This window comes from Mus pahari, chromosome 9 (assembly GCF_900095145.1).
Source record: "Mus pahari chromosome 9, PAHARI_EIJ_v1.1, whole genome shotgun sequence".
NCBI lineage: Eukaryota > Metazoa > Chordata > Mammalia > Rodentia > Muridae > Mus > Mus pahari.
Genome location: NC_034598.1, coordinates 66,316,853 through 66,337,801, shown reverse-complemented (window position 1 = coordinate 66,337,801; position 20,949 = coordinate 66,316,853). Strand labels below are relative to the sequence as shown.

General features: G+C 36.6%; 1 protein-coding gene across 1 annotated transcript in view; it reads right to left on the bottom strand.

Annotated features, from left to right (window-relative positions):
• Positions 1-20,949, bottom strand: part of Nav3 (neuron navigator 3) — a 319,139-nt gene that overhangs the window by 87,242 nt on the left and 210,948 nt on the right. The window contains exons 13-14 of the mRNA XM_029542029.1: positions 2,198-2,330; positions 1,176-1,446 (exon numbers count right to left, since the gene is read on the bottom strand). Of these exons, the coding sequence (XP_029397889.1) occupies positions 1,176-1,446; positions 2,198-2,330 (404 nt within the window). The remainder of the gene's footprint in view (positions 1-1,175; positions 1,447-2,197; positions 2,331-20,949) is intronic.

The window sequence follows — 20,949 nt, the reverse complement described above, 5'->3', positions numbered from 1 at the left end:
GTTCTGGAATATTTTCTGTTTCAGATCTAAATAGGCATGCGCTCTAGTAAAATGAGAGGATTGAGTGACAAGCTAGAAAAAAAAAAAAAAAAACAGGGCTGTCAGAGGCACTGTGATGAACTTCGGGAGATAGAGTATACACATGTTACTTCCATATTTGTTAATGTCTTGTATCTTATGACACTGTTCTCTCAGAGGGATGTCACTCTTTCCTCTCTAGCTAAGTCTGAGACAAAAAGCTAATCTCACTGCCTTCATCGTGATATTTTCTGAAGGACCCCACGATACCACACTTCAGATGACACAATTTACAAAGTACGGGGAGAGTCCTGGAAGACAGATGGTGCCACTGAGGAGAATTCTTTCACTCTTTTCTTTCATCAAGCTGGATTCGCAAACAGACGCTGCCACGCTGAGCATTGCAACTCTCAGGTGAGTGTGACAGCTCTCGGGTTTGTGGTTACAGGTAGTGGAATTCACGCGATCACTACTAATCATATTCATTAACAAGTCAGAGAAAATGAGGAATTTGTGGAGAGTTTTCGGGTTGCCATCTAGGAGTTTGGCAGGAATTTGCTATGGGGTTAGGACTCGGGAGGTAGTCTCAAGATGATATAGCTAAGCTGTGTGTTCTTTGTATCTTGATGGGTCGCATTAAGACCCTGAATATGGTAATCACGGGACCTTTTGGTCTACTATTTGTTTGTTCCTTAGCTATGTTGTTTATGACCTAGAACTGACCTTATTTGCGTGTCCTTAAAATAGTATGAAAGCAGACTAGGAAAAAGTAACTCTTTCAGCCTGAGCACTGGCTAGAGTCACGTTATAGTGTTGTCTAATTGTCTTTTTCTTTTCAGTCCTCACTCCCTCCCTTGAGACCTGGTTGATTGACTGAACTGCCTTGGTCAGTTATTATTTTTTCAGAATAAATACTTTACCTGTACATGACCTAAAGTGACCAGAGTGAAATACAGCACATAGCAAACCCCACGTTACAAGCGTGATCTCCACAGGACTCTCAGATTGTCATAATCCCATGGGCCTATATGACAAAGTGTGGGTTATAGAATGCACTCATTATTAAAGGGAGATCTAATGTACTCGAACACAGATGTCCAACTGGATCACAGGTTAAAACTCTTCACGGCAGAAACTATCCCAAGCGACAAGCCTACCAGGCGTCTTGAGTGCACTTGTGCCAGTTTTCTGCCTCGCTGGGGCTCCTCCCTGGGCAGACATGCCTCTCCTCCAGGAGCCTGTCTGAGATACAGACAGGCTGGTTTTCTGCCCTGTCTTCTCTGAGTCTTCAGCAAGTCCGGAAGGAACACCCTTCCACTTGGCGCCTCCATCACCGTGGCTGTCAAAATCTCCCTCAGCTTTCTTCAGCTCCTCAGGACTATCCCAGGTTTCATCTGTTGTGGAACGTTTCTCCGCATCTGTTTTCAGCTGCAAAGAAAAACCTTCCTGTGAAAGAAAAACCTACAAAAAGTGAACCAGGAGCTGAAATGCACTTTCAGATAACTGGAAGGAAAAAGCCAGGAAGCATTGATTTATATTTCAGAAGAACGCGAGAGACGATTCTATTTTTAACTATGGTCTCACTTACGTTTCATCAATTTGAGCCATAGAATTTCCCTTTGTAGATATTAGAGGATGTCAGGATTAATAATGTTCAGAAAAGCCTAATTAAACTTCACACGGGAAGGAATTCTTCTATGACAAACGTTGACCAAAAATTAAGCTAAGCCAAGATAGAATATATCCAATGCTCTTTCTTGATTTACCAGTCACAAGTAAGCCCAGTAATTTGTCTTTTTTCTTTATAGATTAACCAAGAAAAATTCAATGTTAGACTATTTTTTAAACTTGATTTTTAAATAAACCAGTATTAGAAGGAGGGAAAATGCCAATGTGGGTCTTTCTGGGTTAGACATCAGCGAATCTACCTAAACTGCTTATAATCTTTAAAAGAGGCTGGCATGGGCATTGCTATAGTTCTGAGAGATATGACTCCAGGAAGACTAAAATAAAAACGCTTCATATTCCAGTGTTGGTGAACTTTGTTATATCTGCTTATATGACTTATGCAAATACTTCAGACTGAAGAACTGAACCATAACGTAACATAATTCTACCAAAAAGAAATGGAGAAAGAGATAGACAGAATCAGTGGGGAGAGAGAGAAGATGGCTCTCACCTGAGTGTTCTTCCTGGAGGGGACAGTGATGTTGGAATAAGAACTGATGGAGGACGTGGTGTTGAGGTCATCTGTGCTAATGTTATCAAGTGTGTCACTGAGACCACTGCTCACAGAACTGCTGTCATCCCAGCTAAAGAAAAGACAGGAAGTGGCAATAAGCCAGTTACTGGATGAACAATGTGAACCCCCGACATTTCCACACAGTGTTGTCATACATTATAAAGGCAGAAAACATCTTCTAATGTGAGAATTTTCTCACCATCCATTTTGGAAACATTTATAAGAACTGAACATCTGAGAGGGTCTTCTAGCACCTGACTAAGACAGATGCACATATTCATAGCCAACCATTGGGCTGAGCCCGGGACCCCAATGGAAGAGTTAGAGAAAGAATTGAAGGAGCTGAAGGGAATTGAACCCCATGGGGAGAACAATATCAATTAACCTGACCACCCAGATCTCCCAGGGACTAAACCACCAACTAAAGAGTAGCCATGGAGGGACCCACGGCACCAGATACATATGTGCAGAGGATGGCCTTATTGGACATCAATGGGAGGGGAGGTCCTTGGTCCTGTGGAGACTAGATGTCCCAGTATAGGGGGATGCTAGAATGGTAAGACAGAAGTGGGTGAGCAGGTAGAGGAGCACCCTTATAGAGGCAAAAGGGAGTGGGAGAGATGGGGAATGGAGTGGGATGCGGGATTTGAGGAGGGGGAAACTGGGAGGCGGGATAACATTTGAAATGTAAATAAATAAAACGACTAATAATAATAATAAAGAACTGCATATCTATTAAATAATAGCCATACTGGTATTTCAGAAGAACCAGAAGACTTGTGTTTCAGGCAAACGTTTGCAGCGTGAATAAAAAAATGCTGAGAGAAGAGTAACACACCAGCTGAGTCTCTCGGCCCCACCCACAAAGACAGCCTGGAATCATAATGTATCCCAGAAGTAATTCTTTGTTCAAAAACTGATTGCTTTAGCCAGGCATCTGAAAGTCATTCCTAGCTTTTCCCATCTTAATATTACAACCATTCGATCACGTTTAAATATCAGAATTTATCCAGTCATCTTATCCCTCACAATTCTAAGGAACACAAGACAGCCTTCTATCTGGCTGTCCTGGTTTTGGCTTTTACCATACAGCTTCAGCTGCTGCTTCTGAGTGAGTGATCAAAAGGTCATATTGGGGGCCTGGAGAGATGTCCCTGCTCTTAAAAGGACTCACTGCTTTTGGAGGGGACCTAAGCTCAGTTCCCAGCACTCACAAGTCAGCTTAAAGCCGTCTATAAATCCACTTCCAGGGGATCTGATACTTTCTTCTGGCCTCTGTGGATTCCAGTAATACATGTGATATACACGCATGCATGAAGGCAAAACGTTATGAACAGAAAAAAATATAAATCTTTTTAAATAATCACATCTGGTCACTACAGTGCCCTGCTACAAACCATCAAAAGTTTTTCCTCCCTTATGGTCTAGCTTCCAAAACAAAGCATGTCTCATGGGGTGCATAAGGAAATCTACCAAAGGGATAAGATAAAGATCTGAACCCCTTCACATACTTGTTTTGCTATCTAAATAAGTATAAAATATGCTATATTAATAACCAAGTGCATGCTAGGTTGGACCCTATTATTCAGTCAATGTGTTTGAAGTTATGGCACACACAAACTTCAGAATATCTAGCTAACTTGAAAGACAATAGGGATTTCAGTGTGTAAGAAGGAGACCATTGTCTGCTCATTTGCTGACTGAATTCCAGCATGTTGATACATTACTACCCACCGGTGCTTTGATATATAAATTGATGCGCCATACGTAAAGCGAAAGTAAGTCTCATGAAATGAACACATGGATTTAAACACATTCCACAAATGATCCAAACACTGAAGATACTATTCAAATATTCATCATGAAAGCACAAATAAATCATAAAGGGGACAAAATGAATATACTATAGAACTTAGGATGGGGTCCTAAGTTGCAAATAACAATGACTTACTCAGTTTCTTATGGCACAGAAGTAATCTAAGAAGAAAACTGAACTTAACAACATAATATATTACTAGCAGGGATCTTTATAAATCAGACTATTATCAATAACAATTATATATTAATGTGTATTTAATACCATGAGAGAAATACCCGACTTTCATGAGTGCCCAAATCTCATGAATAGCTTTACTATATATTATTTTGTAACTTTCCATATTATGAGCTACAGCATCAGCAAATGCCTCTCATGTCTAAGCTTCCTTGCAGAAAACTGCCATGGAGTGTAGGTTCTGCCTACTTCTACACCAAAAGGTAGGAAAAAAATACCCATCTTTAATAAGCAAATCAGCAGAATTGAGTCCTTTTTTCAGTTGGCAGAGTCACTCAGTTTTTCTCTAGAAGCATTGGTGGCTTTTCAAGTCCAAAGTACCTGCATTACTTACTAGAGGTAGCACAATTTGGATGCATGGGTTCGAAGAGCCAGAAGAGGGCCTGTATTCCCCACCATCTCCCAATTCAAAGAGCCTTCTAATACACTTTAGGTCCATGAATTAGCAGACATAGATCATGTAATTTGTAACTAAGAACTTAGCCAATACAATGATCAGTTTTAAAATGTAGTTTATCGCTTGCTTGCTATTTTTTTTAGTATTTGTACTTTACATGTTGAATATATGAATATAAGTTATTAAAATTGTATCTTGAATACCACTATATCAACTTAAAGCTCAACCCCAAGTTCTTTAACAAGTATATATTGCATCAAGAAAATAAATAGATAAATTAAGGACTCCCTGAAAGTGTTAACTTGTATTTAATAAGGGATTGGCATGCAAAAGACATTTATATTTACTTATTTATCTGCACACACATACATGCATGTATATGCATAGGTGTATGGGTGTGTGTATGTCTGTGTGTGTTTGAATGTGTATGTGTGTGTGTATGCATGCACATGTGTGTGTGTGTGTGTGTGTGTGTGTGTGTGTGCATGGATATGTCATGGTGCATGTGTAGAGTTCATGATATTATATTGTTTATCAGGGTTTTATGTGGGTCCATTAGAAAAAGCTATTTCTCTGGCTTAGATAGAAATTTAACATTCCAAGCTACACAAAACATGAAAGATTGATCCAACTGTGTGTCTACCACCGGGCCAAGACATCACTCTGAAGGTGAGAACAATATTAGCAATGTGAATGCACCATAAGCTATGCTAAGTAGATAAAAACAATTACCCATTTGATGTTATACTGTACCCTTCCTTCCCAGAATCCCTCTCCTTGTACAGTTCCTATGATCCACCTAGAGGTTCTGCTGGGCCCATCTGCCTTATAAATACTAACTCAAAATGTTTAACAATTTTATTTCAATTTTTTTTAATGTCTTGTTCTTCCAGGTTTTCTCAGAGCTTAGAGTCTGCTTTGGGGAACTCTTCAGGCTTCTATATTCTTTCACAAAGTTCCACTTCCTGCCATGTATCTGCTGCTGCCACAAGGCTGACCTCCATCCTCCATGCTTCTTATAGTCGATGGCGTGGCTTATTTTCATTCTCTTTTCCATTGCCCACCAAGCAGCTTCCAAGATCTAGAGCTAGCAGCCCAGAGCAAGTTTCTTTTAAACTCTATCAATCTTCTCCTTGGGTTTTTGTTTGAGGCTCTTCATAATTTTCTTATTAATGAAACTAAGAACCCCAAGAGGGTAGCTGAATCCTGTGATACCAAACGGTGACCGTGGAGGGGACTACCCAAAATTTCCAGTGACAATCGAAGAACAAGTGATGGGAGTGAGTTCCACTCTCCAAGTTCCTTAGGTGGGACGGCATGGACAACTTAAGGTTTTAGGGCAAGGGCCTTTGCCTGCTAAGACATCTCCTTCTCAGTCCTTACTTATAATAGCTTCTCTCAAATGCAAATCCTAGCTTCAAATACAGTGCCAAAAACATTATATCTGCTGTGATCACAACAATCAGATACCCCTTTAAATGCCCCAGTATAACACAATAGTCTTAGGTTAGATTTATAGAAATGATAATTCAATAATATCATGATGTTTCAATCCCTCCTTGAAAGCTGAAAGGAAGTCCCCATGGAACCAATAGAAGGGATATGAAAACTAAGTTTCAAGTCAAGCTTGATATAATGGGACTAAAATGGACACAAGAGTCCTGCTGGGATTTGATTACTCTCACAGGTAGTACATAGTTGATAGGCTATTGAATGTATTCAATTTTAAAAACATCATACCACCCTTGAACACTGTTCCCTTTTCTGTTTCCTCTCCTGTCCTTTCCTAAAATGTTTATGACCAGCATTGCACTGTCTGTCATCTACACCTGCCTCTTTTGGGTCCTATATTATTTCTTTATTCTTGAGAACTTTGAATTGCTCACTCTCTTGCCCTCCATTATGTTAACTTACCTTAGAGTATCCTCTTTGGCAATGGTCAACCCTTCCACAACTATGGAATCAAGGCTAGGATTTTGAAACCCCAATCGTTAGGTAACCTACAGTTCTTTCCTGACTATAAGACCTGGGTTGTTAGCCTTATTTGCAATCTTTGTTAGTGTGGTTCAAGAGTATCTTGTCAAAACCTACTCTATGAAGTTCATGTTATTTTTCCCCCAAAAGTCTCCCTGTAGTTCACTGGCATTTGTGGTGGTATGAATATGCTTGACCCAGGGGGTAGTACTACTAGGAGGTGTAGCCTTGTTGGAGTAGGTGTAGCTTTGTTGGGGAAAGTGTATCATTTGAGGGTGGGCTTTGAGACCCTCCTCCTCTCTGCCTGGAAGTCAGGATCCTTCTGCTTGCCTTTGGATCAAAATGCAGAACTATCATGTTCTTTTCCAGCACCATGTCTGCCTGCATGCTGCCATGCTTTCTGCCTTGATCGTTGTGGACTAATCCCCTGAATCTGTAAGCCAGCCCCAATTAAATATTGTTCCTTATAAGAGTTGCCTTGGTCATGGTGTCTCTTCATAGCAATGGTAACCCTAACTAAGACAGTATTATTTGCCAATCCTAGACCAAACATGAAGCCTCATTTTCTGTAATGTTGTCACCCTGGCTGGCCACTCTTTTGTTATACATTCTTCTTTTTGCTCAATGCTTATTTCAAAAATATTGCTAAGAATGTATTCTCACTCACTGTGATATATAAACTACATTTTTTTCAAACAACTCACTGTTTACTGGGAATAGCAACTATGATAAATGGATCCAATACGAACTAGTAAGAGCAGTGACACAGATTAGTAGTAAAAAGGTATGGTGTGATAGTCAGGGTTAGTCCTCTGAAGGGTTGATATCTTCAGGATGTGACCATGGTAGTAGTGAGCAGGTGTGATACTATGCTAATCAGGCTACTGCTGTATCTTCATCATGATGACCTTTCATTTTTTAAGTTTGTGTTTTCTGCCTCCTTTCTCATATTATGAATAATGAACTGTGCTTTATTTATCTTTATAGATCCAGTAGGTAATGTAGTATCTGTTGTTGACTATGCCTGTAAATTATATTGCTAAATGAAACTTTGATTTTGAAAACCCTGCTTCTACTGGGTGACTTTAAACTGGGTTAAGTTCAATAATAAATGAATGATTTATTAATTGTTATTATATATGTATAAATGTTTTAATTTCACTATATGTATGTGCCGTGTGTGTGTGTGTGTGTGTGTGTGTGTGTGTGTGTGTTGCCAGAAATGCCAGAAATGTGGATCTGGTCTTCAGAACTGAAATTACAGAAGGCTTTGAACTGCCATATGGATGTTGGGAATTGAACCTGGATCCATTAAAAGAGCACCAAGTGCCCTTCACCTCTGAGACATCTCTTCTCGAAGACTATGAAGTGAAAGTTTTGAGCAAAATTTTGTTCAACACAGTTCTTTTTAAAGCAAACTTAAAATAATCTTTTTGAAAGATAATGGAGTTATTTTTCTAATCTTCAGTTTCCATGACATTTGACTTTCTTCATTGATTTTGTAGATAACAGAACTCTCCATAGCAACGATGCAATTAATTCTGTTGATTGTCACACATTTAATTAAGTTGAAAAAAATCTTAATAGAAAAAGTTCTTAATGAAAGAATTATCAGCATAATTAGCTCTGAGTAGTAGGTCTCAAATCTCATCAAATATTTTCCCATCCTTTCACTTTTAATTGCATTAAGATCTACTAAGTGTCCTTAACTCTATTCTACAAAAAGGTACCTCTTTATTTCTGACAAATTGCATTCTATAGTTCTGCTGAATTTTACCTTCACAATCTATGACAAGTTCATAAATTGTGGGATTGCTACTCACATGGTTTTTATTTACACGTTGTAGGATTTCTATCTTGAAGAACTATAAATAAAAATATTAGTAACATTCTTGTATAAGTCTTTGCATGGACATAGTCTTTGGATCAATAAGTCAGAAAGCAGTCCTAAGTCGAATGGAAGTAAAACTACAAACCATTTCCCATTGACTATATGTAATTTTGCATTCTCTATCTGTTCCTGTCTGTCTGTTTCTCTGTCTGGCTCTATGTCTGTCTGTCTCTATCCCTGTCTGTCTGTCTGTCTTTCTATATTTGTCTGTGTTTGTGTGTGTGTATGTGTGTGNATACGTATGTATGTATGTATGTGTGTGTATGTGTGTATGTGTGTGCCTGTATGTGTGTGCGTGTATGAGTATGTGTGTGATTGTTTGTGTGTGTGTGTGTGTGTGTGTGTGTGTGTGTGTGTTTGCTGGTGTGGTAGATGCATTCACGATTTAGGGTTCATATATAGGCCAGAAGTTAAAGTTGGGATGCCTTATTAATTGTTTCTACATCTTATTTTTGATTTTATTTCCATTTGAGACAGGATCTCACTATGTAGTTCTGGCTGGATGGCAAATTACCATGTAGCCCAGGGTGCTTGACCTCACAGAGATCTCCTTGATAGACTTATAGGCATCACCACCATGCCCATTCAGGATATTATTAATAGGATTCCTCACTGAACCTGGGACACACATTACATCTAGTCTGGCTGGCCAACAATATCCTGAGAATTAACTATTTTCTTCCTCCAGTGCTGGGCTTTCAGAAGCCAAATACCAAACCTGTATATCATGTGAGTGTTAGAAATCTGAGTTTTCACTGCAGGCAATTGAAAACTGAGCCAAGCCCTAAGCCCTAATTTTGTACTCTTATCCAAAGAAACAACAATTGCAGAAATGCCATGTCCTTACTGTCACAAGACTGAGGTTTGTAATTTTGATAAAATGAAGTTATTAACAGTGAATAGTTCATAATCTTCTTCCTATTAAAAAAGTCCTGCTCCAGATTATAGGTTTCTACCATCCATTTTTATGAATTTTATGCTTCTTATAGCTTTAAATTAGGTAGAATGCCAAATTTCTTAGTTGTATACAACATAAAATATAGATCAAGTTGTTGGCTTAATGTATAGGTTTATGACCTTTCCTGTCTTTTATTAATTTAGTTTCCTTTGTATGCTTATGATAATAAACAAGAGACTATATGCATGTTGGTTTATTTCAAGGTTCCCTATTGCTTCGGTTTCTGTGAGAATTTTAGTGGATATTACCACCATGCTAGATCCTTAAAATCAGATCATGTAAGTTCACCAGATTCATGCATCTTTTACAAATCTGCTATAGCTATTTTTGTCCTTAGCATTTGCATATGATTTCAGAAGCAGCTTCTAAGTGTCCATCGAAGAGCTTCTGGTTACTTGGTCTGCATTTTATTAAATATGAAAATTCATTGGGAAATTGACATCCTCTCTCCTTCCACAAGCAAGGAATAGTTTTCCACATATTTTTTGCTTTCTTTAATTTCTTTATGTAATGATTAATTCTTTGAATCCCAGAGCTTTGGAAAAAATAAGCTGTGTGATATCATGGTAGCTGGTGAAAAGTTTAAATGTCCATGTAGCTGGTGAAAAGTTTAAATGTCCATGTTTGATTTTGTTGCTGTTGTTATTTGTATATCAAATATAATCAAATTTTAAACCTTGGCTTTGGATGGCATAATCTTATCAAGTTCACACATTGCTTTTGTGGTGCTCCCAGACGAAGGTCTGAATTTTTAAAAATAATTTCCTTTTTGTTATTTCTGCATGTATCTCCACTTATGTCTACTGTGAGTACAAGAAGTTCAACATTTCCTTTCCATATGGCCACTCCAATATACTTAGCACACCAATATGAGACCAAGTTGAAAGCTTTTCATTTATAACAATGATAACAGAAACAATCCAGTCATGACAACAGTGTTGCTGTCACCCTTCAGACCAGGGAGTCTGTTAAAGAATGAGCATGCACTAAATCATACTGGAAATAGAAGAATAAATATTTAAAAGGCTGGTGAATTTTTTAGCAAGTGCCAAGAACTTCTTGGCATGAAAAATATGAAATTAGGATTTTATATCAAATTCTAAATTAAATCCCAAATCATCTTTCAGAAGACTCCACTGAAAATATGAAGTTCCATTCTTTAGAAGAGGTTCTCAAATCACAAACTGATCAGGATCATAAAGATAACAACTAGACATTATGAAACATTTTTTCTTGTTGAAAGTGTGACCTGAGAGTAAATTGAAAAAAATATACAGTTTATGGATTAACACTTAAAATTATTACTCCATGAATGATAAATGAATAAATAATAATGATAAATATTTTCAAAAAGCTAATAATCTTACTAAATAATGTACAATGAAAAAATTCAAACACCTTAAAAGAATATGAAGAATTTTAACTTTTTCAATATGTAAACATGCTAGCTAACTGTCAGATATATATATATATATATATATATATATATATATATATATATATGAAGTCCTCACTAGCAACTAGATAATCTTCTTTGTGCTTTCTAGTAGCTACTTCTAGTGGCAACCCAGCAGCAATGGATATAAGATCATTCCTGTATTTTATAGACAAGGAAACTAAGGCACAATTACACTAAGTAACTCACCCAATGTCTCACATACTAAAGAGTGTGTTTTGATCCAGATCTGCCTAGTTGCAGAGTTCAGCTAGTTAACCCAACCAAAAAGAAAATATGCTAACAGTGAAGTTTTTAATAGTTGGAGATAATTTCAAATGTTGTCATCAAATGTTTTAAGTCTAGGTGATTATTTAGACTAATACTGTTGGTAACTAGCACTTCATCTTAAAGTGCTGGATTTGTGAACAAAAGTTTATTTAGACAACATCTGTCTTGGCATTCCTTTTCTTCACAGTTTAAAGGAATAAGCATTGATACACTCAGTGACATAGATCTGTTGAAAGCCATGTGTGTGTGTGTGTGTGTGTGTGTGTGTGTGTGTGTGTATGTGCATGTGCACATGCGTGCGTGTGCAAATGTGTACATGTGCGTGCGTGTGTGTGCATGTGTGTGTATGAAAGCACACTTAAAAGGCTATGTGCTGAAGTTCCCATTTCTTTGATAATTAAGTGATGCCCAGTGGTTAGTAGTAAAGGGACTTCTCTGTTGGTGGGCTTCATATACATGTTGAAACTCAGAAATGCATGATAGTAATACAAAAATTATACAGCCTATAAAATAAAAATATAACCAGTTAACCATGAGGCAGATTCCTCCTCGTCAGCCTATTAGAATATCCAATGAATGAGAAAGTGATTGGAGAGATAGTCTACTTTTTAGCTTAGCAACAGGGTGAAGCCAACTGCGGCCACAATCACCCCTGGGTTACATATTTGAAAAAAAAAAGTGCTATGTTTATTTTATAATAGAGACTTCAGACATATTAGCTGAGTCATTGTTAGAATCATTTCGAAGCTTTTGATACGTGTTCCAGAAGGAAACGTTAGCCTGGTGATCCGTGTTCTTGATAGGGTCACTGTTCAGGACCCCCCCTGTGTTGGGCAAAGCACACTTCGCACAACAGATCTTTGATGAGCTCTGAGGTTGTTCGGATTGCTACGGCAACTGCCCTACCTTAGCGTGTACAGTAAAGAGATATTGTTTTAATAGAGAATGGCTATTTTAACCTCAGGCATTCAAAGGTAACTTTAATGTCAATTTGGCACCTTATTTCATTTCTATTAATGATACAAAGGAGTTATGACAATTACTTACTTCTCTGGATGCACTCCTCTTTTAACCCGTTTTGGTTATAATCAAAATAACTGCCTGCTGAGGTGACCTTATTCTTAATTTCTACCGAAAATGTTCACTGAGAATTGAGTTTTAAGATTTTTGTGTTTTAAGGTTGATTTTACTAAAAGCTAAAACAAGAAATACATTTGTAAAATATGTTAGTTCAAATTTGAATGACTTGATTATATATTGTAAACTTATTTAGAAAACATTGCCATGAATCTTATATTTCTCAATACTGGAGTGTTCTTGAGACGATGGTATGGGCAAACATTTGAGATGAATGATGAGGTTCAGTGATAATATGATATTCATAATCTGGGTGCTTGCGTATGTATATATTTATTCTGCAGGGATGTGGCCTTCTCAATGAGGTCTGACTTAGTCTTTTAAAAAATTTTCATACCCTTTACCGCACACATATGTCATATTACCTTCTTGCCCTTGCCTCTTATCAACTACCATCATTCTATATATTATTCATTCAATTAATTTATCTTTTTATTCTTCACAGAAAAAACATTATAGCCGATTCTGATAGCTGGAGAGGCTTGTTTATTTTATCCGTGTTTGCTTTTCTTGCTACCAGGGGAAAATATCCTGACTGTAATAGGCACTCGATCAAAGCCAGCTTTTAGAAATAGATCATTAACAGTCCCTTTCCGGCATAATTCTTATTGCTGACAGTAATCACTGATCATGAGTAGAATAGTGAGTGCTGCATTTGATTTTTGAATACCACACCTACTGTATCCCAGTTCTTAAGACACTAGTTTGATGTATTACACAGGTCTTGAGCCGTGCCCCAGTTTCTTACCAGACTATGTTTTTATTCTGAATTCTAAATTAAAGCCTGTGATTAGTTGGCTCCATTTTAAAGCAATTCAGAATTAAAAGAAAAAAAAACATGTTAATAACATTGAAAACAAATTTGACAATGAATTTGTCAGTAGAAAGCAAGAGAGATATGCATTTACAATATTCTTTCACATTCTTGAGATCTGTGCACCATCACCAACTCTATAGAACAATACACTAGATGTGTTTAGAAACAGCCCCATGCTTTCATAAAAAATAGAGATGGACATTTAGTGTGCTTCTATTGCTGTGATGAAATACCTGGACAAGAATGCAAAATAGAGAGTTACAGTTTTATTTTTGCTCACAATTTCAAATTATACAGCATCATAGATTTAAGAGGGAAAGTTCTTCAAACATTACTTACACCACATCTACACTGATGAGCAGAGATAAATGAATGCATGAATAATCAGTATTTAAAAACTTTAAATACTTGGATGACTTTATCTAATAATACAGTCTAAGACTGAAGGACTTAAAGCTGAGGTTTGCTGCTACCTACAGTGTCTTCTCACATCCATTAACATAATCAAGATAAACAGCCACAGACAAGTCAACTTAATGAAGACTAGCCTTTGTTAAGACTCTCTTTCTGGGTGACACCAGGTTCTATCAAGGTGACAACTAAAACAAACCACCACAAGCGTTTAATTCAAAATCAGAGATATTTAAGTGTAAGTGATATATGTGTGTGTGAGAGAGAGATATATGCTGAATACATATAATGATGGATATATATGTGATATATATGGAATATATCATACATATACATATCATAATATATGCATGTATATGAAAGAGAATTTAAATCTGAATACAAGAAGATGCAGGCTCTTAAAATTTAAAGTTTCATATGAATGTCAGAAAGTCCAATGTCAGCATTCCCAAGGGGAAAAAAGCTATAGAATATAATTATTTTACTTTAAAATTTTTAAATACTTAAATATTTAAATTTTAATATTTTGAAGATTTTACTGAATATTTCTTAAATATGAAAATAACTTCTTTATAAGAAGGAAAACAAACAGTAGTGATCATGGAATTATTTTTTAAAGTGTTTGGATTTTCATCCTGAAATAAAGGAAAAAATTGGATAATATTTGCATTGTATAATTGATTCACTAAAAATATAAACATATTTTAGTATATATTTTCCTATATGATTATTAAAATAATAAGATGTATGTCACTTTCAAATTATGTTCTAGACCCAATGAACTTCATAATAATAAAATGTTGAGAATGGTCTAGGCTGTGAGGTTTAGAATCAAACTACTAATGCTGTGAATTTTGTCCTTCCAAGTAGATGAACTTGCAACTTCATAGTCCTAAAATGTTGTAATTACATCAGTAAACACAATGCCTGCTTTGGGCACTGGAACTACTGAAGTATATATGTGTTATTACTTCAGGGTCATTTTTAGAAAGCAGTGGAGAGTTATTACAAGATAGATTATTGAGCATTTCCCTTGAATATATTTTATTATCATAAATAGAAGATCAAGTCATCATGGGAGATGAAAAAGACCCACATTCATGCAATAACATTTAAACATAACACTAGACTAAATAATCTCTCAATTCAAAAACTTTACATGACTTCACTACAATTTAAAGTTTCTTATACCTCTCAATCTCATTTTTTCCACTGCCCTTTTCCCAATATGTTTTAGAATACAATTGAAACATTTCCTTATGAATCCTGCTACACTTTCTCAAAATTCATTAATTCTTCCATATCCATATTTGCCTCTATTTTCCCTGCAACCTACTGTGGCATCCTGCAGACAGCTGGTCCAGCCACAGCATTACAGCCCAAAAAGCAAGAGCTGAACCTTCAGCAACAGTGCCCAACAGAACTTCGGCCTGGTATAGTTCCTCAACATTTATAGACAAAGTCAGAAAATGCTCTAGGGTCAGGAAGTCACAAATCTTAGCCACACGCCATGGGCTCTGCAGGCTCCGATCCTCAAATGTGCACATAATGATGAATCACTGCCAAAACGAAGGGAAAAGGAAGATGTGCAGAAGCAAGTGAGGTGGGGAACAAGCAAGATGGCTTGCTTGAGGGCATCACATTGAAGAACAGTGGGTCAAGAGCTGAGAGGTAAAGTGTCTCCCTTCTGTAACACAGTGATAGAAGAAGAAAAGCCTATAAGAACGAAATCCCAGAAGTACCTGAACTCAAGAGACATATTGGACTAGTGTGGAAGGCATGGGAACAGACAAGCACTTTAATGACCAAAGCACAATGAACAGACACAATTTAAAATTATACAACCTTGGCAGGTGGGAGGTAGGAGGACCCTCTAGAAAACACCAGAGACCTGGGAGGTGAGAGACTCTCGGGACTCAAAGGGAGGGACCTTTGATGAAATGGCCAACAGTGGAAGAGAGGGAACTTGTAGAGTCCACCTCCAGTAGAAAGATAGGACATCAAGTGGAGGGATGGAGTTGCCATCCCACAGTCAAAACCTCTGACCAGAATTGTTTCTGTCTGAAAGAACTACAGGGACAAAAATGGAGAAGAGATTGAGGGAAAGGAGGTCCAGTGACAGGCCCAACTTAGGATCCATCAGAAGGGGAGGCTCCAAGGCTTGACACTATTGCTGATGCTATGATTTGCTTACAGACAGGCGCCTAGCATGGCTGCCCTCCAAGAGTCCCAACAGACAGCTGACTGAGACAGAAGCAGATACTAACACCCAACCAGTAGATTGAAGTTGGGGACCCTTGGAGTTGAGTTAGGGAAAGTCTGGAAGAAGAAGGAGGAGGGCAATCCCATAGGAAAACCCATGATGTACTGGATAGTTTTGTGTCAACTTGACACAGCTGGAGTTACCACAGAGAAAGGAGCCTCCATAAGATCCAGCTGTGAGGCATTTCCTCAATTAGTGATCAAGGTGGGAGGTCCCTTGTGGGTGGTGCCATCTCTGGGCTGGTAGACTTGGTTCTATAAGAGAGCAGGCTGAGCAAGCCAGGGGAAGCAAGCCAGTAAAGAACATCCCTCCATGGCCTCTGCATCAGCTCCTGCTTTCTGACCTGCTTGAGTTCCAGTCCTGCATCCTTTGGTGATCAACAGCAGTATGGAAATGTAAGCCGAATAAATCCTTCCCTCTCCAACTTGCTTCTTGGTCATGATGTTTGTGCAGGAATAGAAACCCTGACTAAGACACATGAGATACCTCATTAACCATGAGATATCTCATTAACCATGAGATATCTCATTAACCATGAAATATCTCAATTAACCCAGACCCATGAGATATCTCAGACACTGAGCCACCAACCAGGCAGCATACATGAGCTGGTGCGAGGCCACCGACACAGACAGCAGAGAGAGGACTGCCGGGTCTGGCCTCAGTGGGAGAAGACTCCCCTAACCCTAGAGAGACTTGAGGTCCCAAGGAGTCTCAAGGAGGACTGGTGGTGGGGACATCCTTTTGGAGACAGCGGGGAGGAAGAATGGGATGAGGAACTGTGGGAGGGCGGCCGGGAGGGGGGCAACGACTGGAGTGTAAAAAAATAAAATAAAATAATATATGAATATGATGGATATATTAGAATCGAGGCAGAGAGAATTGATGTTTTCTGTTACTGAGGAAGAGGTTGAGATGGCAGTTCTCAGTTTATAAACCAGAAACTCATGTAAGATAAGAGGAAGAAGTTGCAAGAAACTTTCCAAAGAAAGCATGATCAGGTTTGCTGCTACATGGAAGTCAGCAAGAGAGAAGACAAACCTTCCCATGTCTTTTATACTGGCAACAACGGAAGACTTCCTGAACAGTAAGAAAGAATTCATCAAGACCACTCAAAAGCACGTTCCGGGGTGATACATTGTCTTTGAACTGGCAATCTCTTTTTCCCCATGTCAAAAGAAGTAGATCTGAGTTTGTTGCTTAATAGCTAGGACTATAATTCTGAATAAACTGGCAATTCATATAAACAGGTTAAATTTTTCATTTTTAATAACTTGGGTACGTATATAAAATTTAATTTCATCTATGAAATATCAGGAAACTACTATTAATATGGTAATTAATATGGTGTGGATTTGGAATCAGAAACCAATTCATAAGCTTCACACAGGTCTTCTTTTCATTTCCTTTTCTTATCTCTGGAAAAGATATAATAAAGATTTACAGTTGTTTTCTTGAAGCATCAGATAAGACCAGATAAACAACAAAATGAAAAGCCCGCACTCTTTATCAAAGAAAGCCCCAGGTAGTCTCTGTCAAATGTAATAAATAGGGCTAGTTTAAAATGAATTTATGCAGCGGGGCAGATTTTTATATTTTAATGATATTTGCAGCATAGCAGAAAAATAAGTATTTGTATTGTGTGAGCTGAAGTTACAAGAACAATAAAATAATGTTATTAAAAATTCATTCAACACATTACTAAAATAATGAACCAAAAAGTTTGGAGAGCCTATTTCAAAGCTCATTTTTACAATATTGCCATATGGATGAAAAATATATATCTTTTATTTCTAACAAGTATAGCATTTATGATATATATATATATATATATATATATATATATATATACACATGCTAAAATTTAAAAAAGATTTTAACCTGTTTATATAAATTCAAGAATTTAAAAAAGGTCACTAGAATATATTTTTGTGTTATACTCAGATGTAGAAGCAAATAAATACTTGTAAAAGCTAATTTATACTCTCCTTGATTGAGTTTAGAATCGCTCACAGGTACATTTTGCAGTACACAGCACAGGGTAACTGAGAAGGAGTTTCGAGAGATGTTAAACCAGAGAGGAGGACTCATCAATCCATGGGCTGGGGTCATGGATATACCCAGAAGAAAAGGACAGTGGGCTCACCATCATCATTCATCCTGCTTCCAGACAGTCGCCTCTGTTCTTGCTGCCACGCCCTCTCCACCATAATGAATGGCCAAAACCATGTCTGTCCTCCTCAAGCGGCTTTGGTGAAGTATTTTGTCAGAACAAAGAAAAACTAACTAATATAGTACATACTGTTGAGAACTGGGCCGGCCAGAAATACAAAATCAGGACCGAATTAAACATCTGTAATGTACCCAGAAGTAGTCGTCCTTAATATTTTTAAATTTTTGAGTCATTCTAGATACATTACACATATCCATAGAAAATTTTTCTTCCTATATTCATGGTCATTATACTATCTGTGTATGCATTATACTTTTACTTAATGTAATATTATGAAGATTTTAATTTGTAAGACTGTCTAAATCATCGCAGATTTACAATGACTACACAATCAGTATATATGAAATATAGTATATTTATAAATCTGTATTAAAAGGTTTATAGTGCTCTTCAATCATAAATAAAATCCCAAGGAGTAATGTAGCCTTATGTGGCGTTAGTCTTAATCTTGGCTATGTGTGTGTCCCTAAATAGCTCAAAACATTTGAGATTGAAAAGAACTGAGAATTATAATTTCAGTTATAGTTTTCAAAACTCTAAGCTGAATTTTCTATAATTTGATCAGCTATCTTCCTTTAGCACCTTTTTACATTTTTAAATGTGATTAGATAATATATTTATATTATATTATTTTAACTTTTCTTTATTCTTGAAGATTTCATAGATGCAATCAATGAAATATAATCATATCCTCCATTCTCTTTCTATAACTTCTTCCATTTTTCTTCTAACATGATCCCTTCCCTACTTTCCTTTTCTTTTTTCTTTTCCATTTTTGGTAAACCACTAAGTCTGATTGGTTTTAGTGAAGTTTTATATGTTTAAATATTTCAAGTATTTCCCCAGTATATTACTTTTTGTTTAAGGCATTTTAGTCAATTTTATAAAATATCAATATATCTTATAATATTTTCTCAAAGGGAACTTTGTACAAATATTTTGATTTCTGATTTTTCTTTTATTTTTTTAACAGACATTTATTTTTATTTTAATGATTATTTTTTCTGCATGTATATGTATATGTATATGCATATGTGTGTGTATGTGTATGCATATGTGTAATATATATATATATATATATATATATATATATATATATATATATGTATAATGTTTATGTATGTTTATTTATACAACACATGCATATAATAGCTGTGAATTCCAGAGAGGGTGTTGGTAAAATCCCTGAAACAGCTATTAAAGACTGTTGACAGCCTCTGTGTGTGTTGTGGGAATTTACCTTCTGTAGGAGCAAGAACTCTTGACCATAGAGCCATCTATCTAGGCCCTAATTTTCCATTTTAACACTTAAAGTGGTTTTCAGTCATCCTAAACCTTTAATATGCTTCTGGTGGATGATACGGAGATATTCTGGTGATCCCCAAGTATAAAATTATTTTTGCTGCTACTTCATAATTATAATCTTACTACTGTTATGAATCACAATACACTTATGTTTTCCAAGGTCTTAGGTTATGGCTGTGAAAGATTTATTAGACATCTTAGAGAGTCATGACCCACAAGTTGAGAATCACTGACTTAGAGGAAAACTTGAATTTCCAGCTAGAGAATTCCTTGGAGATAATTTAATGATACCTGCTTTCTCTGTTTATTATTATGGTTTACTTATATATGTTTAGTCTGTGATAAATGGACATTTTACTGATCACCACAAGAATTTCACTAATGTTCCTCTTTTTATTTAAAGTAGTAATATGCTGTTATAAGTATTACAGAAATGGAAGGATCTGTGAAATGCAGATTACAATTTTAAAATGGATGTGTGTTTAATGGAGAATGTTTTAGAAGATTAAGAATTTTTAAAATTTAAATTGTATATCATTTTAACATATGATTACCATATTTATTCATTAGATCATTAGATCACCATATGACATACACAGAAAATGTATAAATAAGATGCTATAGAGACCTAACATTGACCTTAACTTTGATAACATATAATTCTCACTTTTGAGAATTCGCAGACTGTTTTTTGGACAGCTGAACACTTCGTTACTGGCACTCTACTTAATCACAATCATAGCTATTAGGCCTTAACTAAATTGTCCCCCTTCTGAAAATCCTCCTTTCTCATTTGAAATATTCTTGGCATTAGCTATCTGTTTCAGAATAATAGAAAGGCCCAAATGACTATAATTTCAAGGTTGGGTGAAAAAGAAAACATTACATAGAGCAGAGAAGCTTAGTTAATGCTCAGAAAGATGGCTACAAAGCTGGGAGCAGGATTTGAAGCACAATTTCATTTGTTTCTATCTTGCTTAAAAGATCAGGCATTCATCCAATAACACAATGACATTTTTAATTTATATAGATATATACTATTAATAATGAAAAAAATATAATGTTCTTATATAAAAATATTCTGTGCTTAAAAAAACAGTTTTTCATTAAGAACGTTTAGAACACTACCCAGTAAAGAAAATTCCTTTGGGGTCGTGTCTCTGACTCTTTTGCCTGTACCTGGGACTCTTTTTCCACCCACTGGATTGCCTTGTCCAGACTTGATATGAGGGTTAATATGCCTAGTCCTTTTGCATCTTGTTATGTAGTATTCAGTTGATATCACAGGGAGGCCCGCTCTCTTCTGAAGGGAAATGGAGGGGAGAGGGCTATTATGTGTGTGTGGGGGGGGACAAGTGCAGGGAGTGGACACCGTAGTTGGGTTGTATGAGATAATAATAATAATAATAATAATAATAATAATAATAATAATAATAAAGAATATTCCTTTGAAAAGGTTAGAGATAAGGAAGGAAGGAAGGAAGGAAGGAAGGAAGGAAGGAAGGAAGGAAGGAAGGAAGGAAG